At 34.3% G+C, this 24,671-nt stretch overlaps 1 protein-coding gene and 1 long non-coding RNA gene across 4 annotated transcripts in view; one reads left to right on the top strand and one right to left on the bottom strand.

Annotated features, from left to right (window-relative positions):
• The window catches only part of LOC145586260 (uncharacterized), a 36,449-nt gene extending 17,228 nt beyond the window's left edge, over positions 1 to 19,221 (bottom strand). The window contains exons 1-11 of one of the 3 annotated variants that reach the window (XM_081643043.1): positions 18,932 to 19,221; positions 17,265 to 17,354; positions 16,614 to 16,804; positions 16,357 to 16,461; positions 14,515 to 14,615; positions 11,589 to 11,667; positions 11,161 to 11,172; positions 10,909 to 10,974; positions 10,689 to 10,757; positions 10,544 to 10,600; positions 1,076 to 1,156 (exon numbers count right to left, since the gene is read on the bottom strand). In XM_081643043.1, the coding sequence (XP_081499169.1) occupies positions 1,076 to 1,156; positions 10,544 to 10,600; positions 10,689 to 10,757; positions 10,909 to 10,974; positions 11,161 to 11,172; positions 11,589 to 11,667; positions 14,515 to 14,615; positions 16,357 to 16,461; positions 16,614 to 16,804; positions 17,265 to 17,354; positions 18,932 to 19,055 (975 nt within the window). In that variant the 5' untranslated portion in view covers positions 19,056 to 19,221. The remainder of the gene's footprint in view (positions 1 to 1,075; positions 1,157 to 10,543; positions 10,601 to 10,688; positions 10,758 to 10,908; positions 10,975 to 11,160; positions 11,173 to 11,588; positions 11,668 to 14,514; positions 14,616 to 16,356; positions 16,462 to 16,613; positions 16,805 to 17,264; positions 17,355 to 18,931) is intronic. The other 2 variants (XM_081643044.1, XM_081643042.1) reach the window with 2 other exon arrangements.
• A 223-nt stretch (positions 19,222 to 19,444) lies between these two features.
• LOC145584950 (uncharacterized) lies at positions 19,445 to 24,032 on the top strand. The gene is made up of 5 exons (XR_014100463.1): positions 19,445 to 19,564; positions 21,921 to 22,195; positions 23,016 to 23,090; positions 23,185 to 23,823; positions 23,901 to 24,032. It is a non-coding gene; the product is annotated as an uncharacterized LOC145584950 (long non-coding RNA).
• Positions 24,033 to 24,671: the final 639 nt, after the last annotated feature.

The raw sequence follows: 24,671 nt of genomic DNA, 5'->3' as shown, positions 1-24,671 counted from the left end.
AAATAAAATAAATAAATAAAAATCGTTGTCAGTTTAAATTAGGTGATAGTAAGAGGGGGGAAAACAAAAACAAAATTAAAACAAAAACTAAAACATAAAAACTTAGTAACTATATAAAAATTAAAGCTCCTTCCGAATATCCTTTTGAATTCATAATACGAAGTTTAATTTAAAAAATTACAAAGAACTAAACAATGTTGATCTTAACACTAGTATTAAATCGCACCACAAACAATTTCTAGCACTTCGTTGATCATGTCATTATTATTGTCTTTTAAATCACACTTCACATACAACAATGGATGATAAGTTGATAGCCATGGACCATGGTAACATTCAAATTGAAATTCGCTCAGGTTTGCATTACTTAATTTAGTATACTTCCTGTATTATTATTTTTTTAAATTTCCCACTTTTGGTTACGGGGTATTTTTCATTGACCTTTCAGCTTTTTCTTGATTCTTTATTAGGGAAAAGAAATTTATTTTACCCTCCTTAACCCCATGTCACTTACCAACTTTCACTTTCTAACCCAAAAAGGGACCCACTTTCCATTAACTTTCTCTTTCCCTTGGTTCGAATGCTACAGAAAATAGGAAGACCAAAAAAGAAGAGAGGGAGTATTATTGAAGCGAAAAAATAATTAACTATTAACACGAAATGGAAGAGGGGTTGCAAACTTGCAGAAGACATCTTCCCAGAGATTGTGAGCCCACAACCACCCCACTCCTGCTTCCTCCCTTGGGTGTCTAATTGTCCATTACCCTAGATGTTTCCCTGCCCCTTTTAAGAAAAAAAGTGAGATTAGGTTTGTTTCTCAGAATCCATAATTGACAACATAGCTCAAGGAAAAAATTGCAATATGCAAGCCTACTCTAGTATTATGACACATTAGGGGGTTAAAAACAAGGGTATAATTGTGAAAAGGGGGGAAGAACATTTGTTTCTGTAACTAGCTTTTCTTTTGCAGCATTGAAGCCGCTCTTTAAACAATAAAACAAAGATGAAAAGCAAGAAACAACACATTGAACCAAAAAAAATCTAAGAAATCAAACTGGACAGAAATGAACTGTACCTTGGTCAACTCCATGATGTGCAAAATCTTTCTTTGAATGTTCTCAGCCTCCCCAAGTTGATTTTTTGACTTTATATAAATCTGCAGATAAGGTAAATTGAGATTATTCACTACCTGACACCAAACTGGTTTGAAGTTGCTCAATAATTTAGAAGGAGATAGCATAAACCATAATTTTACTTTTTTAATAGTTTCCTTATATAAGCAGAAAAATAAAACAACAAGAGCATCAGGTAATTGCAGATAAACAACAGATAAATAGAGTTGGAAACTGTAGGTGATTAAACTCTTGTGCTTCATATCAACTTATCTTCTTCCTTATAGAGCATTGCACAAAGAATATGAATCAAAGAGACAAAATACTTGTCATAAGCCGTTGAAAATTTTTATTTTTTCTTTCCTCTAAAAGGTTTTGAAGAGGATAAATTGGTCCTCAAAAAGTTAAAGCACAATCAGAACCAAAAGGAATATTGATGCAAATCATGACCTCTTTTTATAACTATCTTTGTTTCTTTATTTAGGTACTCGATTGGGGGCCCATAAAGTTGCAAAGGAGATACACTTCTATATGGTTTGAGATCTGCGTGCCTAGAGAATGAGGGAAGATGAGACTCGAATTGATACTTGGAGTGAGTTGAAGAGGCAATTAAAGAAATGATTCCTACCACAAGTATACATCCAAGATCAGGTCTTGAATTGAATGACCTTGAACCAAAAAATCTTAGTGTTTCTTAATACACTAGAGAGTTTGAGAAATAGTGCATGCTTTGTGATTTCAAGGAAAATGCATGAAGGGATTCACACCTTCTATTGCACACAGTAGAAACATCAAAGTATGTGTTCTTCAATGATGTCTTGAGATTAGATGAAAATTTTGAGAAGTTTGAGAGGGAAAAGATAAAAAAAACAATTCTTATTTCAAGGGAAAAAGCCATTTTTCAATGGGAATAATTCAAGGGTGAACAATCTTAAGGCTATTCCCAATGATTTTCACAAAGAGGATGTAGCCATGTAGGAAAAGGAAAGTTGATTTTTGTAAATCCGGAAAAGTTTATTTCAAGTGTCAAGGCGAAGGAGACATTTCTAGAGTTTGTGGCAACAAGGTGACTAAAAAAGAATAGAGAATGTTGACTGTATGCCTAGACCAAGAAGAGAAAAAGAGCACATGCTTGCTGAATAAGGAAAAGTATGATTTTGACAATTCCGAAGGTCAAGAATGTTATCTTAAGGACTTTAGGAGAGCTTTGCATGTTGATTTTGTTCCTCCTATTGTAAAACCAAAGGGAAAAATTATCTTCTACTATAAGCAAGATGGGTGATATGAAGCTTCGCGGTAAGGGCGATCTGTACTTCTTAGAGGTCTAATTAGTTACACGATGGATCACTACAAGTCAAGAAACAAGCTTAGGTAAACTTGTAATCCCCCATATTTTTAGCTTCAATATAATATATTTATTTATTATTTATACAAATATTTGATTTTGATTTCATTGTATAAATTATTTTATGTAAAAATTTAATAGAATTCTATTAAACTAATAAGCATTTGTTTAATTTAAAATTCTCTTTTCAGTCACCAACATACCTTGTCAATAGCTTAGTAGCCCAATTCTAATTAAAGAGACCTTAAGCTCCTATTCAAGCCCAAACTACAATTCAAACTTCTACCTAAATTTGGAAACCAAGCCCACATGCTTATTTAAAAATCCCCAAAACCCTCAAACCCTTCCCCTCTTCACGTAATTCCCCTCCCACTCTTTTGCTGCTCCCGAACCAGAGAAAAGAAAAAAAAAATTCGAACCTTGCTGTGTTGTACCGCCAACTTCAGGCCACCGCCGCGCCGGCCACCGGCGTCCTCCAGCCACCATCATTCGCCTCCTTCTCTCTCCTTTATTCATTTCTCTTTTGTTTTGTTAAATTGATTCAAGTCTTAATCTTTATTAAAATTTTGTTCTTAATTTGTTAAAACTATGATTTGATTATGCATATAAATTGTAAAAGATTATAAATTTATGAATTTTATGATGTTTAAACTATGAAATAAAATTTCAGATTTAGTTAGTTAAGAAAACTAGGGCTTAAACCTTGATTTTTCATGATTTTGGGGCTTAAAACGTGCTAATCAAGTTACCTAATCATACTATGTTTAAATTATGTTAAAGCATAATTATTTTGATTATATATAAAATTTCAGATTTATTAAAGTTTCAATTTTATGTTTAAATTGTGCTAATTTCATAGTTTTATGTTCCTAATCTCATAAAACAATGATTGTGGGTATTTTATGATTATTAAGCCTTGAACTTTAGAGTCTAATCTCAAGAATAAATTTTCAGATTTTATAATTATTTTTTTGAGGCCTCTAATTACATTGAATTGGTGTATTTTTTTGGGTTTTTAACATACTAACCTATTATATAATGATTATTTCAAGTAGAGATGTTCATGAGGTTGTTTTATAATCTTAAACTAAATTTTCAGATTATAATCTTCACTTCAAAGTTGCTGGAATTTCATGTTATAAGCTATATTTTCATGATTTTAACATATAAACTTATAGTTGAACTATGGAATTATTAACTTTGACTATTGTGAGTAATTTAAAGGCATTATTTCAATGGTTTAAAGGGTTTTAAAGTAGTTTTATATTGCTGTAAATTATATTGCTTGGGTATTGATTGAATTGTTATTGTTTGGTTTAGGAGAGGACTACGTAGAGGGCGAGTTCTAGTTCCTAAAGTGGCCAACCAACTCATTTACTCAAGGTACGTACAAGGATACGAAAAACCTTGATTTTAGGAGCATGTTTAATGACTTAGAAAACTTAGAATCATGTTAGGAACTTGTGGATTGGTTGAAATTGTATGGTAGTAATTGTTACTAATGCTTGATGTGATGGTTGGTTTTGATTCAAGTATGAGAAATGTGTATTAATTTATCTTGTAAGTATTATTTATGCAATAATTTGCAAGATGAGCTTAGAGGCAAAGGTACGTGAATATGTGAAATGAATTATTTTATTACTCATTCATGATTATTGAAATGGAATAAGTAAAGGAAGAATTAAAGTCTGATAAGACGAGGTTGAGGAATTGAGGTGCCTTACACACTTAAGGTATTTATACACCGAGGTAGTTACAGGGTTCAATATTAAATGTTGCTTGTCACTAAAAAATCAAGAATTAAATTGAAAACTTGAATTGCTTGAATGATTGATATACAATTGATTGTATTGTTTTGCATATCAGTCATCACTAAGTTTCAAGTGAGAGGTGTTTAAGACTGGTTTGAGGGACAAGTTCTACCTCTTTTAAAAGAAGTACTCGAAATTGGGTTTGGCTCTAACTGCTTCAGCATTATCTCTCCACTAGTGTCAACCTCATCCTTAAGGTACATGGCAGGTGAACTTTCATACCTTCAGGACCTCAGGTGGCCTAACTTGAGCTAACTTCAGCTTAGGGATCGAGTTGGTCTCCCCGATTCTGATTCAGATTCTTAGCCAACATACAAATGGCATCAGCTAAGGAAGCATTGTTTGGCATTGTTTGCCATTCTATTTCTAAGATTGAAAGAGGATACACATGCACTCCAATTTAAACACAATTCAAATACCATTCACATATATTCATTAAAACACAATATTACATTTTATCACATAAATTGGTTCAAAGGGTACTTTGGTCTTTGCGCCCCTTTGTCCCAAGCAAAATCAAACGAATCTAAGCATCATCCACATGCAGGATTAAATAAAGTTAAGAAAATAATTCCCATCCCGCGCCACTCTTACTCAACTTAATCATAACAAAGAAGTTTGCCTCAAAAACATAAGTTCACAAAAATTTAACTTGCTTTTGGCTTAAGAATATAAATAAAAATGGAATCCTTAAAATAAAATAACAACTCTTATTATAACTCAAATGAAAGTACTAATCCCAAACAATAGCTCTGTAGCTCTAGCTACTTATTAAAATCCAATAGTCAATGTCAACACTAAAATGAGGTTCTAATAACCATTATTAATAACAAATGCCCTTACTAATACCAACTCCACTCTAACAGGTTCTGATCATCTTCACCCGAAAATGAAATAAGAGTCATCTCGTGAAAAATTCTCTTGTAAGTTTTGATCTTATTCTTTTTATTCTTCGCTGTTTGAAACTCATGCAAGTCCTGATAACCTTCCTCGGATTGATCTAGCTTTGGATTAATAATCCTATCCATAGTTTCTAGAGTATCTTCACTGTTAGTGTCTTTCTCGTTCTCAGACATGATTACTGCGTTGCTTATCTCCTCTCTATGTCAACCCAATGCAACGAGCATTCGAAAGAACATAACACAAACATATCATGAAAAAAAATCAATTAGAACACCATTTGCAGCATGTTAAATCAAAAAATAAACACCTTATATAATAATTAAATGAAACATAAAGTACTAAATATGCATGTATTCCCTTTCTAAGTCTGGATTTGTGCACATCTAGATTAATGACAATCAGGGGTTGAGGTACCCGGGGTATTAGCCGTGCACTTTTCTAGAGGCCGTCTGATATACGAGTCTCTTATTTCAAATATTTTTTTAAAAAACAATAAGAAGTTAGATGAGATCTCATACTAGCTATGGCCACGGAGTCGCGCCCGTTGCCATTAGATGTTTATTGATGTTTTCGAAAGGAGGCAAAGGGTTTTCTTTAATTAATGTTCCAAATTGGAGCATGGAAGAACAACCTTGTCTATTGCTTAATCCAATGAATAAAATAAAATGATTTAATTATTGTTATTTAGTGAAGTCTTAGTAATGTTAAGAGTAGAGTCATGTGTTTGAGTCTATAATTAAATTGTGTGTGATGATCGATTATTAGAAGCATGTTAGGAATTCTTTATTATATTTCGTAGCAGTCTTTATTATGTACTTAGCAATGATTGCGTGCTTTTGTGTGTCTTTCTTTGGTCATGGCCCTGTAATGATCCAATTTTTACACTTGTAATATTGGGGAGCAGAATCACAGGTTCTAATCAGAACTTGCATCAAGGTGGTGGGATTTTGAGTGGAGTGTTGGTTACCATTCACAGTTTATTTTATTTCTTACATTTGAATTTATTTAAACTCTGCTTGATTTATTTACCACTTTTTTTGGGTTTTGAATAAGAGCCTTAATGGTTCCAAGTTGTAAGACTTAATCTGGTTTTGTTCGTTGGTTTTGAAACTTGTTTATAACTGAAAAATGCTGCTAAATTCTGAATTAGGCTTAACGTTTGAACACGTGGCGGTAGCACGTTAGTAATTCTATTGGATTTTATTAAAGATATTTACATATTCAAAGAGAGAATTATTGGGGTGTTACAAAACTTCTACTACAGACCACCCTACTCCTATAAGCTTAATTGGCAACACAATGAACATGGACTACAAGTCAAGAAGCAAGCTTTGGTAAACTTCTCTTTGGGTTTATATTCCAACAGATTGTGGTGTGACATTCTACCTATGACTACCTGTTCTATATTAGGTCGTCCATGGCAATATAATAGAGGAGTGTTGTTCAAACAGTATTACCAAAGTTTATTTAGTGAAGGTGGGGGACAAAAGAGTGAAATCGCATCCTTTACCTACTCACATTGCTACTTGATATGCCTAAGCTTATCAAAAAGGAAAGAAGAGCAATTATGTTATCATTTAGACACTAACATCCTTTTGAAATTAGTACATTTGTTTTTTTTTTTTTTTTATTCCCGAACGACTTCAATCATTCAAGGGGAAAGAATGAACCAATTGAGGTTTCAAGATTATGCATAGGAAGAATTATGATACTTGTCATGTACTCCATGCAACAAGAATTTAATTTGGGCTACTATTAGGGCAAATGGCTTTTAGATGAAACTTGAGGTCATAAACAGATTACCACATCAATTTGTCAGATAATGAGAGTATTAATCTAGAAAAATAACTCTATGATTAGCACTCTCTCATAAGTCAAGCTTCATGTGACACAAGCTTTTAAAATGATATTCTTCTATGCCAAACAGATTAACAAATTAATTTGTTAGCCTCAAGACTTATTTAGACGATTGTTTTCACCGCCAGGTAGGCTAAAGTAGCCCTAATCACATATATTCAAATGCCTAGAGCACTTCATTGAAAATACATAATTGACAGTTCAGTAATCATAGAATTATTTAATGAAACTTTTATTGGGTCAATATTACCCTTAAACAATTCATGAAATCCACAATTGCCCAAATAACAATCACCCATGTCCTCTCTCATCTTCTTCCTTAACTGTAAACACTCCCAAATTCCCAATTACTTCTTTTAGTGATAAGAGAAACTCACCTAAATTCACAAAGGCACAGACTTGCTTACCCAAAACTAAATTAAACATAAGAGAAGGAAAAATAGATCTACGGTCTTTGTCGTTCACCGAAAGAAACCACTTTAATAAAGCCACAAGCAATTGAACTACAAACCAGATATTTGATTAAATTCCTTTTCGTGGTCATGCATGTATCTAGTATTGTAATAGATTAAGACTGTCGATGGCGGAAAATTGTTGGAGGTTATGGTAGTTTTGGTTGAGAAAAGGGTAAAGAGGAGAGAGACTGAAAGGGTTATGGTGTTATGGGTTCCTTCAATGGTGAACGCGCTTTTTTTTTTTTAGGGGATTGGTGAATGAGCATTAACAAAAGAATAAACAATAGGCTAAAAGTAAAAACTGTTATAAACAAAAATAGGCCAAACATGGTTTCTCTTACTCGGAATCACTTCTAGATTTATGTGGCCAAACAATTTTAATTCTCAAAAGTGTTTCTCTAAAAACAGTTTCTATAAAACTATTTCTAAAAAACAGAAACTGTTTTCTAGAAGCTAGGCCAAACAGACCCTAAACTGAGAATAACAATTGTCAATTATCTTCTGATAATGCTGTCAATATAACCAACAATAAGATAAGCATTTCATCGGAAAGGTTCATGACTTCTGTGTTGTGGCCATGGTCTGCAATTATGGTTTTAATTGTGACCACGGGAATTGCAGGAACAGAAATGATGCATTGATCGTGTACCATGTGACGATTGTCACTGTGCTAATTTGGTTTCAAAGTATTTTTAGAGTTTTAAAGTAGTCGTATACCATTGAAATAGTTAAGAGTAAAATAGTAGGGGATTAGAGGCAATATTGGGGAGGCAAGGGGGAATCTTTCAGTGAATCTCTCTGAAAAGGAAGTAACTTTTGAGTGAAGCACAGGATGTAACTTTCAATGTGGGGTGATTTGGCTTGGAACATTTGACTTGGACGAGATAGCGTGTTTCTAAAACACTTCTTGTTGACATGACAATTTCGGCTCGTTCAAATTAAAAAATCATTCATGATGCAGCCCAAACAAAAGGCTGCTACCTTGTTTTTGCACCATGGCTGCAGTTATCATATAGTGTGCATTTCACATTAGCAAAGGTTCTTTCATTAAAGAGCAAATACAAGGCCTAAGCTGAAAAATCCGAAAGTAAATTCATGTTAGGTCAATAACAGTATGGCTGAATTCATGTTCAGCCTTATTGGCTTAGTAGGATTAACAAAATCACAAAACGTAGAAATTTTGAATTTTAAATTTATGAATTAACCAAATACAATGATACATGACCCGATTGACCCAATTTAACCAAGTACTTCTAGGTATGCTACTACGCTTAAAGAATCATGTATGGTTGCAGTTGAATTAATCTAATACTGATTTGCATATTTGAGTAAATTGGCCTCGTCAATTCGCTGCCAGTAAGAGAAGATGATTGGCTAATTTTTTTCAGAGTTCTTATCTATAGTTACAATTAGAGCTGTCAAAAGCTGATTTGACCCGAAAAATTACCCAAACCCGATTATGAACCGACCTGTTTGAACCAAGAAAAATGGTGACCCAAACCCGATATGACCCAACCTAAAACCAACCCTAGACTCCCAAGAATTTGAGACCTGGACCCTAACATGAACCATCCTGGAGATGACCCTACCTGAATATAACCCTTGAATATAACCCTTAAACCGAACCCAACCTGAACCGAGATTGACCTAAACCTGTTTTTACCTGTCGAATTTAACCCGACCTATTACTAACTCGCCTGAATTCAACCCGTGTTACAAACCCGACCCGAATTCAACTCAACTTGTTATTGACCCGACCCTAATCTTTTAAGAAGATTTAATGTTTAGATCCAAAATTTAAGAGTAGAATTCGAACGTGAAATTTATTTGGACCGATTACTCACTCCTTGTTGAAGATAGAAAGTGGGCATTGAGAATTTAAGATTGAGAGTGGGAGTCTAGGAAAGGCAAGCAGCTGAGCAGTGGTGAATTATAGCCATGGGTTGATCTCTGAATTTGAGTATATTAGGAAAGCTACACTCCAATGGCAACATTATACGATTTTCCAAAAAAATCCTTTTGTTACTCTTTTTATTTTGTTAGCTAATTCAGTCACCAAGCATATTTTTTTCTTCTAATAACCCAAATATTTGAAACTTGAACTCGAACATGACCGGACCTGAAGATGACCCGTAAATTATTGACGAGAACCAAACTCGACCTTTACCGAGATTGACCCAAACCTATTTTAACCCGTCAAAACTCGAATTTAACCCGATTTGTTACTAACCCAACTCAAATTCAACCCGACCTATTATTGACCCAACCTGAACCCGACCCATTTCTGATAAGATGCATGACCCAATGTGATCTAACCCAAACATGCCGACCCTAACCCAACCCGCATAGGTAATGCTATCAACCTGAATCAACCCGACCTGAGTTGACCCGACCTACATTGACTCGATTCAAACCCGACCCGAATACCCAAATTGAGAGCTCTACTTACCGTTTGTTTGGGTAGAAGAAGGGGAAGGAAAAGAAGGGGAGGGAGGGAGGGGAAGGGGAGGGAAGGGAAAAATGATGAGTTTTCCTTCCAAATCTCTCCATTGGAGAGATCAATTTCTTACAATTTAATAGCTCCATTTCTCCCCCTCCAATTCCCTCCCTTCCTCATTTGTCATCCAAATGAAAGATGATCCATCCCTCCATTTCCCTTCCCTTCCATTCCCTCCATTTCCTTCAATCCAAACAAAGTTATTGTAAATAGCTTTCTTCAAGATAAAAATAAAAATAAAAATAAAGGAGTTTCTTTTATTCATAGGTTGGATTCAGGTCTTCAAAAACAGTATAATGCTCTTCCTTTGTACATGTACCCAAGTGTAGCAGCATTTTTTTGCTATAGTAATTATAAGCATACTCACTTAGCTACCCAAAAAAAAAAAAAAAAAAAAAAAAAAAAAAGAAAAGGAAAGAAAAAGTATCATAGCCTAATGTAGTAGCCAGGTTAAGGTAGCATTGATACAAATAAAGCAACCAGCAAATTTACAGCACAAGTTATTAATAGCAAATAGCATCCAAACATGAAATTAATACAAGGTAAAGGAGAACGTTATAAACCTTTGCTAGATATCGTAGCTTCCGTATGCAAGAGAATGATTCCCCTTGACCACCTTCCTAAGAAGCAATAAAGTACAAGACATCATTAGGATAAACACACTGATCACAGACTCACAGTACATTGTCACACAATTCAAAGAAGCACCTCTAATATCCGAATAGAATCCTTAATAAGGGCCTCCGCATCCTTGGCATTTCCTTGAAGATAAAGCACCTGAAAATTACATTGTTTGAGCCAGGACATCACAGAATAACAGAAAAATCCAAATCACCAAGAGGGGTCCAAAGCCATATTAAAGTAATGATGATAATAAGTGAAACGACTCAGATACACTGAACATGCTATATAATGCTTGATAACCCACCGTTCCAAGGTGAAACATTGTCTCTGCGTAATCAGCATGACCATGTCCCAAGACACGCCCTTTGATCTAAAGCATTTTAACAATAAATAAGTAATATTAGGGCCAAAAAGTACACAGAAAAAGCAGATCAATGAAAGAATGCAGATCAACATTGATCTAACCAAAACAATATTCCTTTTAGTTTCCAATTTCAAGAATTAAGCATTAATCTCCAAAGAACACATTAAATAGTGATTTGACAGAAACACTAACCTTTAATGACCGCTGTTCCAAACCACAAATCTCAGTCCCAGATAGACAGCATGAAACAATGTAAAACAGATATCAGACATATATTAGTAGTCCTCAGTGTAGTCGCAATATTAAGATTTGCTTAAAGAAGGCGATAAAATTTGCTAATAGGTTTTTCTCAGCGTCTGAAATGTTCATATAATTTTCAGACATTTGGATATATAAAAAAGCATGTCAACTATTATCAAGACTTATAATTGGTAGAGACCAACGGTATGCCAATTGTCACAAGCAATCAAATTAGAAGGAAAAAGATAAATGGAGTTGACACGATTAATATGTGACTATTAAAAATGAGATCTCACACATCAACTTTATCACTACCATAGAACTAACAAGATATATAACACAGAAAAGAAATAGAAAATTGTATCAATCCTTGTACCTACCTCGTAACAAACTCGAGCTTCGTCAAATTTTCGCTGAACAATATAGAATTGACCGAGGTTATGGAGGGCAGCACCAACACTGCGATTCAGCAATAATGTATTGACGGATAGTTCAGATATACAAAGTCATGAATAATTGCAGCAGTAACATAGTCAGAGTAGAGGCAATACAGGTAACTTTGTTAGAAAGATCGTGTTGTAAATGTAACATATAAACAAATTGACACATAAAGATAGACACAGCATAAAGTGATATCTAAATGCATGCAGATAGCTCAAACATGGCCCATCTAAGCACTGGCAGCTAAGCATTTACTTTGCAACTTAGATTAAATGGAAACTGCCAGATGAAATACACTTGCAATAAACTGTGTAAATAAAAAAGCACACTCGAGTTACTACAATACCATCTAGGTTCCCAAATCCCAACTTCTTTCTCAACCTAGCAAACCTGTGTTTTGAAAAGTAAGGCATCCTTTTCAGAAAAAATAATCAAAATATAGCAAAGAAAATCACATGAGATAACTAGGTACTTAGCAATGTGATAATAAAATAGAACTTCAATTTTATAGATAGATAACTTCCATGAGACATGTAAGATTATCCTATATTATATGGAAAGGAATAAATAGGTATCTCACGAGATTTCCTATCAAGCAAATACCCTACTGATAACCACCACATGTGAAGAATATCCTATAATTTTTGCTATAGGTACATAGGTATCTAAGTATTTTGCTATCAAACAAATGCAATAAGTTCCTCATTGGATCCACAGACCTCTACACAGACAAACAATCATATGGTTTTTCCAGGTCAAAAAATACGAACAGCTAATATTTATTTATTCATATTTTTATAGGGTTTCATTTACACAGCTTCAATTATGTGAATCAAACCAAATTAGTTCTCTATTCATAAATAATCTACTGGAATTCTCACATTCATTTATAATGCAGGTTTAATGAAGAAGGGCAATATAAAGTAGTGCAATTTGACTATTATCTTGAGGAGGAATACAAGCGAGTAAGCTAGAGGAGGAATGTTATAAAATGAGAGCATTAAGGAGATAAGGAGCATGAAGAATATTATTGAAAAAGTTTATCTCGTTAGCTTTCCCTTAGTGAAAGTATCCAGCCACTTAAGCTGAGATCTGGTGCTCTATTGAATGATTTAATCAAATCAAAATCAAATACAATAAACTATCAATCCTTCCCCAGATTCATAAGAAGGGAATTTCAAATATATCTATGGAGCAGCAGAGAAAATGCTGTTAGCAGCTACTCCCATATTCTTTAATGTTTACACTTTGACCATTTTTCTCTCACAAAAAGATTCCAAATGCCACTTGGACCATGGTAACTTGTAATTGCTTTTGATTACTCTCATCAATTAGTACAAGTAATAGATTAGTTTTTCCCCCGTATTATTCCTCAAGTCATTATACATTGTTCTGTTCTTATATACTTGTGTAGAATCTCACCAAAGTTCTTAGCAAGTGGTATCAAAAGTAGACCTCGCAACAATGACCCATGCTTAATTACCTGACCCAAAACCCGAACAGTACCCAAAATCACTTGACCTGATTTTGACTCAATCCAATCCGACCCAACCTAACCCAAAATGACTTGATAATTTATGTATCTAATCATAATTATATTATCAAAAAAAAGCATATTGGCAATAGAACCAAAAATGACCCAACTTGTCCTGAATTGAACCTGGAATTAACTGAAACAAGACTTACACAAAAATGACCTGACCCAATAGTCTAGACAACCCGATTGCCATCTCTAATCAAAGTGATAGTCCATGGCACCGGCAACGAAGGTCTACAATCAGGTGGAGGAATTTAAACTGTTCTTAAACTCCACTAATGACTCCATCACTGTGAAGGTCAAGGTAGTTATTTATGGAGCACCGAAGAGCATGAGGTAAGTGGTGGCGGACCAGATCACGGCAGGTATGATGGTTGCAGCTAAGCATCTCGATGAGGAGACTAATGACAGCTTACTTGCGATGAATGAGAAGTTTGCCGGTCTAATCAGGTGATCATGGGAGAACCAAAAGATGATGTTTAACATGATGAAGAAGTTCCGGTAATGGAACCTCCTAAGGTATGTATGAACACTCAAATTGATTTTAATTCCAACGCATGTGCTGCTACTATGGGGGTGGGGTGAATCAGGGAAGCTCCAGGAATATCCGCCATGGCAGTTACGGGTGATGACTCATTGGATAGCGGAGTATCTTAGGACTTAAGAAGAGGAGTCAGATGTAATTGGTATATAAAAAAGCTGGATCTACCCCAATATAATGGAAAATGTCCAGATGGATGGTTCCTAACTTCCTAAGAGCCAAGAAATATTTTTGATTTACCAATTTAGAGAACGACAAGAAAATTATAAGCAAACCAAAAGTAAAAATGAACCAGCCTAGTATATAATAATTTATAAAAACTGGCTCAAACAGTGTAGCTAAGGTTAATGGCAAGGGAGAAAATTACAACACGTAATCATGCAATTCACTTTCACAATTTGATTTGTAATAAGTTACAATTTGTACTTTATCCCAAAATTTTAAAAAGAAATCAATTATGAGTACAATAAATGCCAAAGGATGGAAGAATGACGAGGAAAAGAATAATTTTGTTAATAATAAGAATTGTATAAAATCTCAACAGCGCAACAATCCCAAAGCTATGCATGTGTTGTTAATAACACCCTTTGAAGCTCCACGTGACATGATTCTCATCAAGGTATGGAAACACTTATTCTACAAAAAAGTCATTGCTAGCTCACAGAAGATATCCAATAGCATCAAAATATATCATAGTCAAACAAGCCTAGAAGGTGAGACATCTACATGCACAGCTAAAGAATAGACACACGGCCCGAAAGAGCATATTACTTGCATAGAAACCTACCGCACATCATCTGGACCAAATGCTTCCTCAAGTATACTAATAGAATCTATATACAAGGGCTCTGCTTTATCATATGATTTCTGGACTCTGTACAGCTCTGCCTGTGAATGAGCAGAAACAACTTTTTCAGAAATTTCACAAATCACATGTTATCTACAGTTGAGTTTCCAACGAAAGTAATATAACTCCCAACAAAGGGGGCTAAAGAACATAAAAAGAAATAATATCATCCAGCAAAGACAAGCTGCTTGAAAACTGAGCCGTTGAGAATTGATCGTAGTCTTAAACAATCATCAATCAACAAATTAAGGGTGTTTTAAGTTAATAGTAAGGCTTCATCAGCCAAGCTCTCAAATTAAGAAAAGGGTTCAGAATCTTCAGATTATCAAGATTAACTTCACATACTCCCTCTGTGTTTTTTTAAGTGTTACAGTTTGACTTTTTTAACTATTCACATAATGGTTTTGACTTGATTAGTTTACTAATCTAAAGAAAACAAATGTTATTATATAATATATTGTTGGATTCGTCATAATGTATACTTTCATAATATCAGATTCCCTATAATTTTACTAACATATAATTAGATAAATTTGTGGTCAAAGTCGTGTCTCGGCATGCGTGTTTGGTCAAACTGTAACACTTAAAAAAAACACAGAGGGAGTACAAAAATTGATTAACTTTAACTTAAATCTGGGGAACTTTAATTTGAATTTTGCAACCAAATTAGATGCTACAATTGAGTCACGCTCCTCACAAAAGAGTTTACGGAAATATACTATCTTCAAAAACAAAATACACTTAAAAATTACAAGTTAAAATACTAACTCCCGCCTACATTAAGGAATTTTCAATAATGATATGTAACAAAGAAATATAAAAATATAAAGAAGATGCCAAAGGAGAGTCACCCATGTAGAATTGGAACACTAAGGACAACACAACTCATGCCCTTAAAACATTATGAAGCAATTCATCCACAAAATCAAGAGAAAAATATTGCTCATAACCTAAAACTTGACTCCAGCTATACAAAAGCCTGAAAAGAAAAAGGAACTAAAAACCTTGATGAGACGGCTACATCATATAAATATGCCGGTCTGTTTCTTTCTCTAAGCACCATCAACTTGACACCTTGACTCCATCTACACTATGCTTGGATAGAGAGAAATGGAGGGAAAAGAAGAGAAGAGAAGAGAAAAAAAAAAAAAAAAAAAAAAAGGATGCATCATCTTTTGTTTGGATACCTAATGCAAGAAGGGAAGGGGAGAGAATAGAAAGGATCCATTTTCCTTCCCTTTAAAATAAACTAAATCCCTCCATTGTTGGAGAGATTTGGAAGGAAGAAGAAGTTGACCTTCTCCCTCCCCTCACCTCCCTTACCCTTCCCTCTTTTTTCTTTCCCTCCCTTTCCCTTCACTATGGTTATCCAAACAAAGAGCTAAGGAATCATCTTAGGCAACACGGTGTATCCGAATGTTAAAGTTGAAAGTAAGACTAAAAAAACCAAAACAAGCTTTTTAGCCAAAACATACATTTCAACTAAGCCTTCAAACTACTTGAAATACAATTTAACTAAGTGAGATCCATTCAATGGGAAATGTTGAAGCCTTTCTTCTAAAAGATAGAAAATGATAAAAGGGAAAGAGGAGCGAGGCAAGTCAGAAAATAGTCAGCTCTTTCATTCATACATACTTAAATACTCTAATCCAACATGTACAAGAGAAAAGCTATAGGAATAAGCTAGCAGTCACACAATACTGGCATAAATGCTGCAAATACATACATCCTTTGCAGGATAAGTCATCAATTCCTCTTTAGTAACAAAGAACATAAACTCACCAGATTGTTACATGCAGATGCAACATGTGGATCCCGCTCACCAAAACCTTTTTTAGCTTCTTCCAAGGCAGATGAAAATAACTTCTCAGCTTCAATCATTCTCCCCTAAATTGAAACAAAAGCAATTCAGTGTGGAGATTTAGCTAAAAATAAAGACTTGTATGCAGTAATAAATAAGGTGACCAAGTATAAGAGCCTACTAACTGATAAGGAGAAACAAAGGCTTGAGTATTTGTAAAAATCAACAGAGTGCTTACTTGCAGAAAAAGTTCTCTCCCATTATCTGTGAATATTCGCCACTTTGACGTATGTTCATTTGATATAACTGAGCCATCCTCAAGTCTTTGTAATCCAACATTAGCTGACTCTCCTGCATTAGTTTCAGAGGCTTTTCCATTTGAAACTTCTTCAGCAAAAACAAGAGAGCAGCTCCCTCCAAAGAGAAGTGCTACAAAAGTAAAAGTAATTGAATACTTAATAATGATTCTCGAACTTAATAAATTATAATCAATAGTCGTCAAAGAGTCAAGGAACATATGAAAACTCTTTCTCCAAAATTATATTTTACACTTTCCTTTTTCAGATCCCTCAATTATTTTTATGCATTTCTGTTCAGTCTTCCCGCTACAATAGTTAGGCCCCATACTCTCAAACAATTAATATAAAAACACCATACACCGCTATCTTCTATCTCATATACTTCTACAATAAAAATATCAATTCATCTTCAAACAATAACTTATCACCTTAAACTATGTGCCTGATATGTGTCAAAACTAATTTAAGATGTATCGAGCATATGCATTCAGCAACTTAAAATAGCAATGTCCACAAGAATTCTCAAGATAAAATACAGCGTGGACAATTGAACATTAGCACAGTTTAAATCAATGTTTCATGTGTGACACCTGCTTGTCCATGTAGCAACATCCATAAAAAGCCTCCTGATCTTGTTTTTGAATGTTCAAAGCCATTTTGAGAATAACAAATCATATTCCCTGAAAATAATGACATAATGTTAAAGAGTAACAAATATAATTCATATTGTTGCTTTGACCTACAAATATGAGTATTGCATATATCAAGGTAAACAAAACACTATAATGAATCAAAATTGCTCCTTGAAATAAAACTATCTTAAAAGGAAAACAGCACTCTGTCATATCCATATTAGTATACTTTTTTCACTACTCTACCACCTTAGCAACAACTTGTGACCAGACATTTGATCATTACAATAAGTAACAACTGGATTAGTACTCGTGTGCTCCACAATTTAAAATAAAAAATTAATATTTTTCAACTAAGTATGACAAATAAATTTATTTTGCAATAAATTTTAGAACTCACATAAAAGAGGGTTTTGGAAAAAGAAATGTCATTAATGTGTTTTTGGTGAATTGTTTATTCACAATTCCATTTATTTTAAAATATTATTTTCCAATCTTTGAATTGGAAGGACAAAAAATAGAAAAGAAAAACAAAATGATGTCGTAAGCATGTTTGGCAGAATATTTTTTTCATGAGAAGATGACACAAAGTATTATGTAAGCGGTTTTTACTTAAGTTGTAGCTGTAGATTAAGAGATATAATATGATAAAAGTACATTAAATGATCTAGCAATATCATATTCATGCTATAGATCACTTAAACACAACTCTTATAAAACTTTAAAAAGGGCACACAAAAAGAAACCATAAAAGATACATGAAGCTATTAGAGGGGTCATGTTGTGAACAAAAGGAGACTCAACAGCATTGTCCTTAAGCAAACTAAAACAATTAAAATGTTCTTCAAGTACATTTTATCATTTCTAATTTTATCCCCTTAAAATCCAAGAGTGATAGTCTTAAAAATTAACTTGAGGGCTGGAAAACGAATACTAGTGCCCGCTAAAACAACTAAAATGTCCATTCAAGAACATTTTATCATTTCTAATTTTCTCCCCTCGAAAATCCAAGAGTAATAGTCTTAAAATTTAACTTGAGGGCTGGAAAACGAATACTGGTACCCGCTATTAGGAAGTATTTCCAACTTCGCATTTGTGTTCACTTTTCAGTTTTCACAATCCTTATCAGAAAAGTGTAAATTACATTTCCAATTGTAACTCTATCACTCAACAAATAACGAGTCGTCTTCCACTTACATGACCATTTTCGACAAAAATCACTTCATGAATACATCCCAAATTTCCCTACAATCCTTAACGCCTCTCAGAAACACATAATCAGAAACCACTATGTCCTTAAACAAACTTCAACGCCTAACTTCGACAAGTAAAACAGATTTCAGCAATCAATTACATGAAATAAAGTTACTCAATCCATCAAATACAACATACTCCAACATCAATTTCCAATAATAATTTACTCTTCAAATTCAATTTCAACAAACCATTCATCCTTCATTCTACACTCAATCATAATGAAATAAATCACATTAAGCATTCTTATGAACACCTGACATTTTGATTATTAATCAATCCAAAATCAAAAAATGTAACAGCATAAACATTGCATTGAAATTAAAGAAAAAATTGAAGACGAAAACGACAAATCAGTGAAAGCTAATTACGAGTATGGCATAATGACAATGACGATGATGATGATGCAGTAGGCAATCCTCTGCAAGAAGACGAAGCAATTGGAGAAGCTCCGCAAAGTTTCCTGAGCAATGGTGTTATCTGACGACCAAACATTGCCTTCAATTGGGGAATTCGAGACTGATGAACTGTGTATGCGCGCTCTTAGAGTTGATTAATATTCATTCACACAAATTTAACCTAATTATGTATTCATAATTCTCATACAATCTCAAGAAATTGTGAATTAATTGTTACTTTCCTCAATATTTTCTTTAATTGATGGTTCACGAGAAAAATCAAGTTACTGTAGCCTTGTTCGCCAAAGAGCTTATTGAGGAGCTTGGCTCAGCCCAGCAAAGTGCAGGACCAACACAAGGATATATATGGAATTTCACGTTTAATGAAGGTAGAAAATACAACATGCAAATACAATATACGTATACCGATACACATATAAAATGGTTTTACTACCTTTTCCGTTATTCATTTTCATAAGCTTCCCTTTTCGTTTTAATTTTCGCGGCACTGTTCTTCTTCCTTCTCTAAGCTAAGCAGCTAAACTCCTCTTTAATTCGTGTTTCCGGCCAAACTTCTCAACATTTCTATAATGGAGCGGCGACAAGGTTAGTTCTTCTCTTTGAATTCAGAAATTGAGCACTTTTGTTTGAGAAAATTTGTGCGAATTTTGGTGTGCTTTTCTAGGGATTAACTGTAGATTAAATGTTCTTTGTACTTGCGAATTTCTAGATTAGGGTTGTTAAATTTCGAATTTTGTTAAAGTTTTGCGGATTTAGGGATTTAGGGGTTTAGGGTTTTCAGTCAGTGTCGATTAGATTGCATGCAAGTTGATAAATTTGAATTTTAGTTTGAATTAGTTGAATTATACTTTGAATTAGTTGAATTATTCGAATAATATAGTCGAAATTTAGGTATACTCGAATTTTGGGCGCTGGCATTTGATTGGGAAGGTGATGGGTGGTGCGAAAATGGGGATTTATTTGCGGGCTAGTCTGTTTTGAGGGTGCAGGGGGTGATTGGTGAGTGAGAAAGAAGAAGAGGAAGGTGCGGTGTAGGATAATGATTTGTGGGGTGAAGTTTAGGGGCTGCTCTGTTTTTGAGAGATTAGGGGGTGATTAGTGACCATAATGTCTTTATCCTTCTCAACCAATTGCCATTATAAAATATCATTTTTAATTGTTGCGTGATATAGGCACTTTTCAGTCCATCAATTAAAGGTATATATGGGTTTAAGCCTGATCATGCACAATCAAAATATTGTACCCTTGAGATGGCCAACTGAATTCTCTCTTTTTGTTTAGGGTGGACTAGCAGCAAAGTAAGTACTTCACTCTATAGCTGTTGAATAGCACAGTTTTGCAAACTTATTTAGTGATTTTACATAGTCCACCACAAGATATAAAAAACTTATGATTGAAAAGGTTTGGTGAGTTATTCAGTAATACCTTTAGGTTCTCGCCTTATTCTAGCTGATCTCATGGGGAGGGAGTGGTTCTTGTTAGCCACTTAGCGTGTCCATCTGAATAGCATCATGGTTGACTTTAGTACAGGTTCTAAAAGTAGAAATAGAATGTATATGAGATAATGGATGGAGAGAGGAAAAAACAAGTGCAAGAAGTACTGTGAAAGAGCAAGAATTGTTGATGTGATGGACAGAGAAAATGACATAATAACTTTCAACTCATGTCTTTAGTTGGAAGGAAAGGAGGATTTTTCTTTCTGAAGCACATTTTCTTCCATTTTACTTCGGTAAACCACTATTGGAACTTGGAAGCATTACTAAAGTCTAAAGTTATGATTAATTGTAAACTGATGACACCCCAAATCTAATTAGGGGAATAAATCTATAAATGTTCTACTAGTATTAATAAGATTGTGTTGGTACTTTGTAGTATTCGGAAGTTGAGGTTAACCTTTTCTGGTTAAATGATTATTTTTGAACTATGCCTGACGGCCTTTTTTCTGATTGGTGTGATTTCTATACATTATCGAATTGTAGATTGATCTTCTTGAGCTTTTGTATGGAAATAGGTGAGTTGAGCTCCAATGAGCTAGAGTATTAGTGCCTAGCTCTAAGAAATTGCTATTAGAGACTTGTTATGATACACTTATACTGTTTTATGGATAAACTGCCCTAGTCACCTTGCTCTTAAGTCCTCCCAACATAGAATACCCAATTGCATAAATGCTTTATTAGAAGAAAATCTTATACTAAGAGTTGGGTTTATAGAACATTTGTGGTCATGGACCTAAACAAATGTTTCCTGTGAGTAATTCAATATTGAGACTAACACAAGTTACTCATACGAATTTGATAAATTTATTTTCTGTTCTTTCATTGTTTGAATTGCTACACTTGATCATATAAGGTCTTGATATGATACTTTTTCTGTTCAGGATCAAAATGTTCCTTATTTGTTACGGATATGCTATATGCTGATTATTGATAGTTCCTTTTTTTTTTGTCATGGATATTTGTCTTGGTTCAGGGATGAGTTGTTAATTGTGAACCTACCTCAATGCTGTCTGATTTAGGCTAAAAGCAATAATGTTTTGGTTTTCTCTTATGATTCAATTTTGTAAGTCTAAGTGTGCTGAATGCTGATTATGTGGCTCATACATTCTGTCATGTCAGATCTTAATCTGCTAATTATGTGGCTCATACATTCTGGCATGATTCAATTATTGTTTATCTATTGTCATGGATCTATGTGTTTGCTGCTATTGGAGTCTTTGTTGTAACTTCATATGCTCGATATAAATATTCTTCTAAAGATCATATCTATTACCGTCTCATCCAGTTCCTGGTAATTAATTGTCTTGATTATTCTTGTGAAATGGTTAAACATTCCTTAACAAAATTTTCAAAAGTAGGTAGAACTTTTTAAAATTTTCAGACCTTTTCAATAAAAATGCAACTCTGTTTTCATTAATTATTATGTGGTTTTTATGTATGTGCAGGGAGAACAAATCAACTGTCAAAATAAAAAAAGCATAAGCTAGCAGAGGCGATGCAAGACAGGGATCATTTAATGTCTGAATCTGATTCTGACTTCCATCCTAAGTTAGATTCAGAATCGGAAAGCTGGAGTGCAAATTCTGAAAGCATGATTAGTGAAGTTGTTGCCCTTCACGAGAAGAATGAAAACAAAAGGAGAAGGAAAAAAAAGGAGATGGAAAAACAATTGGGGAAGAAAAAGTCGAAGGAAAAAATGATCGACAAAGATAATGAAAGTGTATGGATTATTTGTACTTTAATATTGTAATTTGCTTTTAGTCCTTTATAATGCAACATTACATGGTTGATATGTGTAGGAACCGAGCTAGAAATCTAATCGTGGCACAAAGGCACTTGATCCTGTTGTATATGTAGTGAGTGGATCTTTTTTTTTGGAGGGTATTTTATATGTGTTATTTGTACTAGGCATATATGTTTTCATCAAATTCTTGTATCCACAATAGGATTTATGTTGTGTATGCTTGGCAGCAATTGGTTTCATTTGCTCAAGCTAACATCCTGAGAGAAAGAGTAGACAATGGATGTCTTCCTTATAATATCTGTATTCACTGAATTATATATCTGGTAGTTTGACTTTCATTTTCATTATTCCATGCTGTGAAGTTTGAGCCTATTTTCCTTGTATATTTCTTTCAGAATTTTGGAATATAGATGTTTATTTTGAACTCTATTTCTATATAATGCAAGGAAAATAGGCTATGGTAGGGGTATTGTGATGGATGCATGAGTTATGGTAGGGGGTGGTTTGTAGACTTTGGTACATAGATGCATGAGTTATGGTAGTGGTGGTTTGTAGACTTTGGTACATGGATGTACATGTCATGCCATACGTGTAGGAGGATGTTTTTGTTTGTTTTATTTTATTTTTTCTCTTTTGCAAAGGTTTCTTCTGCAAGTAATTAATCTGGTAAATCCTGGTATATTAATTTGTGAGGTAAAAGTTTTTGTCATGAGGTTTATATTAATAGTGAAAGGCTTTGGATTTATATCTGACATACGCTGACTCTTTCTTTCGACACTTTTGTTTATTATAATAGGATACTTTGAAAAGTGTGGGAGGACAAGTAAAGGGGGCCGGCAAAGTTATAGCAACCTAATACGAGCATAAGAAGGTGAATTGAATTTACTTTTAACCATGTTGTTATATTTTTGAGTTCTAATTGTGGATGTATAACTTATCTTTTTCCTTCTTTTTCCATTTTGAAGACAATGTCGAATGTCAATTGTGCCATGAAGACTTTAGGAGGGTTCTTTCTTCCTTTGACCCTACCAAGAGGCGCATTGTAAATGAGATGGGGTTTGGAAAACTGTTGTACGTTGCCGGGAAACGTATCCCACGACACTTATCGTATTGGATTGCTACCAGAGTAGATGTGATGAAGAATATAACTTTGGTGGCCGTCGATGGAAAACAAATTCAGTTGAACACAGTCCAAGTGCGTTGGGTTCCTAGCCTTCCAAAGGGGAAAAAACCTCTTCCAAAGAAAGTTGTCGATGAGGCTTTAGAAGCCTATTTATATGATAAGTACAACAGCTATGGGGCATGGCACTTCTGGAATTTATAGGACCACTCTCATAAACGTAGTTGAGGCCCCGTTAGTTGAGGAGGAAGAGTTTAAGCAGGTTTTTGTGCTGTTAGTGCTGAACATTCTATGTTCAACATCTTGTCATAGAGTGAGCAAGAGGCAGATGCACCCAGTAGCCGTGGCTGCTGACCAACCAAAGAAGTATGACCGGTGTTCTCTAGTGTTGGATGAGTTGCTCCACACTCTACGTAATTTTAGTAAGAGGTTCTATGCGGAAGGGTGGGCTCCTTGTCTCGGAGGGTGTACATATTTCTTGTCGGTAAGTATAAGATTTTTTTTCAAATTAATTTATCATCTTGATTTCAAAAGATTTTGATGCATGTTGTACAAATGCAGATCTTGTATTTGGATAGACTTAACAGGATTCCATTACAATGGGATGTTTTCCCCCGCATTAAAGTGTGGACCACGGAGGAGATGATGAAAGCGGAAAAGGAAAATCAGTTACCGAGTCGTGATTTTGGGAAACTCGGAGTAAATGTTGTTCAAATTTTCCTTATCTACTGCAAATGAGCAGCTCAGCTCCTAAGTGTTAGCTTTGTTGTCTTATCGAACATGGAAAGGCCACCAATCTTCTATACAACATATATGGGTTTGCATGTGAAGTTCTTTGTTGTAAGTTTTAGCTTTATTATTTGACATATAGATAATAATGAAGTTTTGGATGTCCTTGAGCTTCCCATTGGATTTCTATGAACAACTATGCTCAGATGCCTTGCAGATCCAAAGTTAAGTGAGCATCGTGATTGATATAACTAGCTAACTTGAACAAACAATTATGGATGTATTGTGTATGGCCCAAATAGCCCAGAATTTAAGTAAGCAATAAACATAGCCCTAATAGCCATTGAACATGTGATTGCTGTAAACTTGATGTTTATCCATTGCTATTAAGACATATGGCTATGATTTGATAAAACTTCTTGACAATGCCCTCATTTGAAGTGTCAAATGTTTGTTAATGTTGTCTCTGTTAAGTCAAGTAGTGTATGCTTATTTTTCTACCATTGGCACATGCTGTAGACTAGGTATTTAAGCTAATCAATGTAACAGTAAACACACGAAATAGAGGGAAAAGCTAGGAACTTTCTTTGATTGAAAATAGAA

Source organism: Chenopodium album, chromosome 16, assembly GCF_948465745.1.
Source record: "Chenopodium album chromosome 16, dcCheAlbu1.1, whole genome shotgun sequence".
In the NCBI taxonomy this organism is placed as follows: Eukaryota; Viridiplantae; Streptophyta; class Magnoliopsida; order Caryophyllales; family Amaranthaceae; genus Chenopodium; species Chenopodium album.
This window is presented reverse-complemented; position numbering and strand designations above follow the sequence as displayed.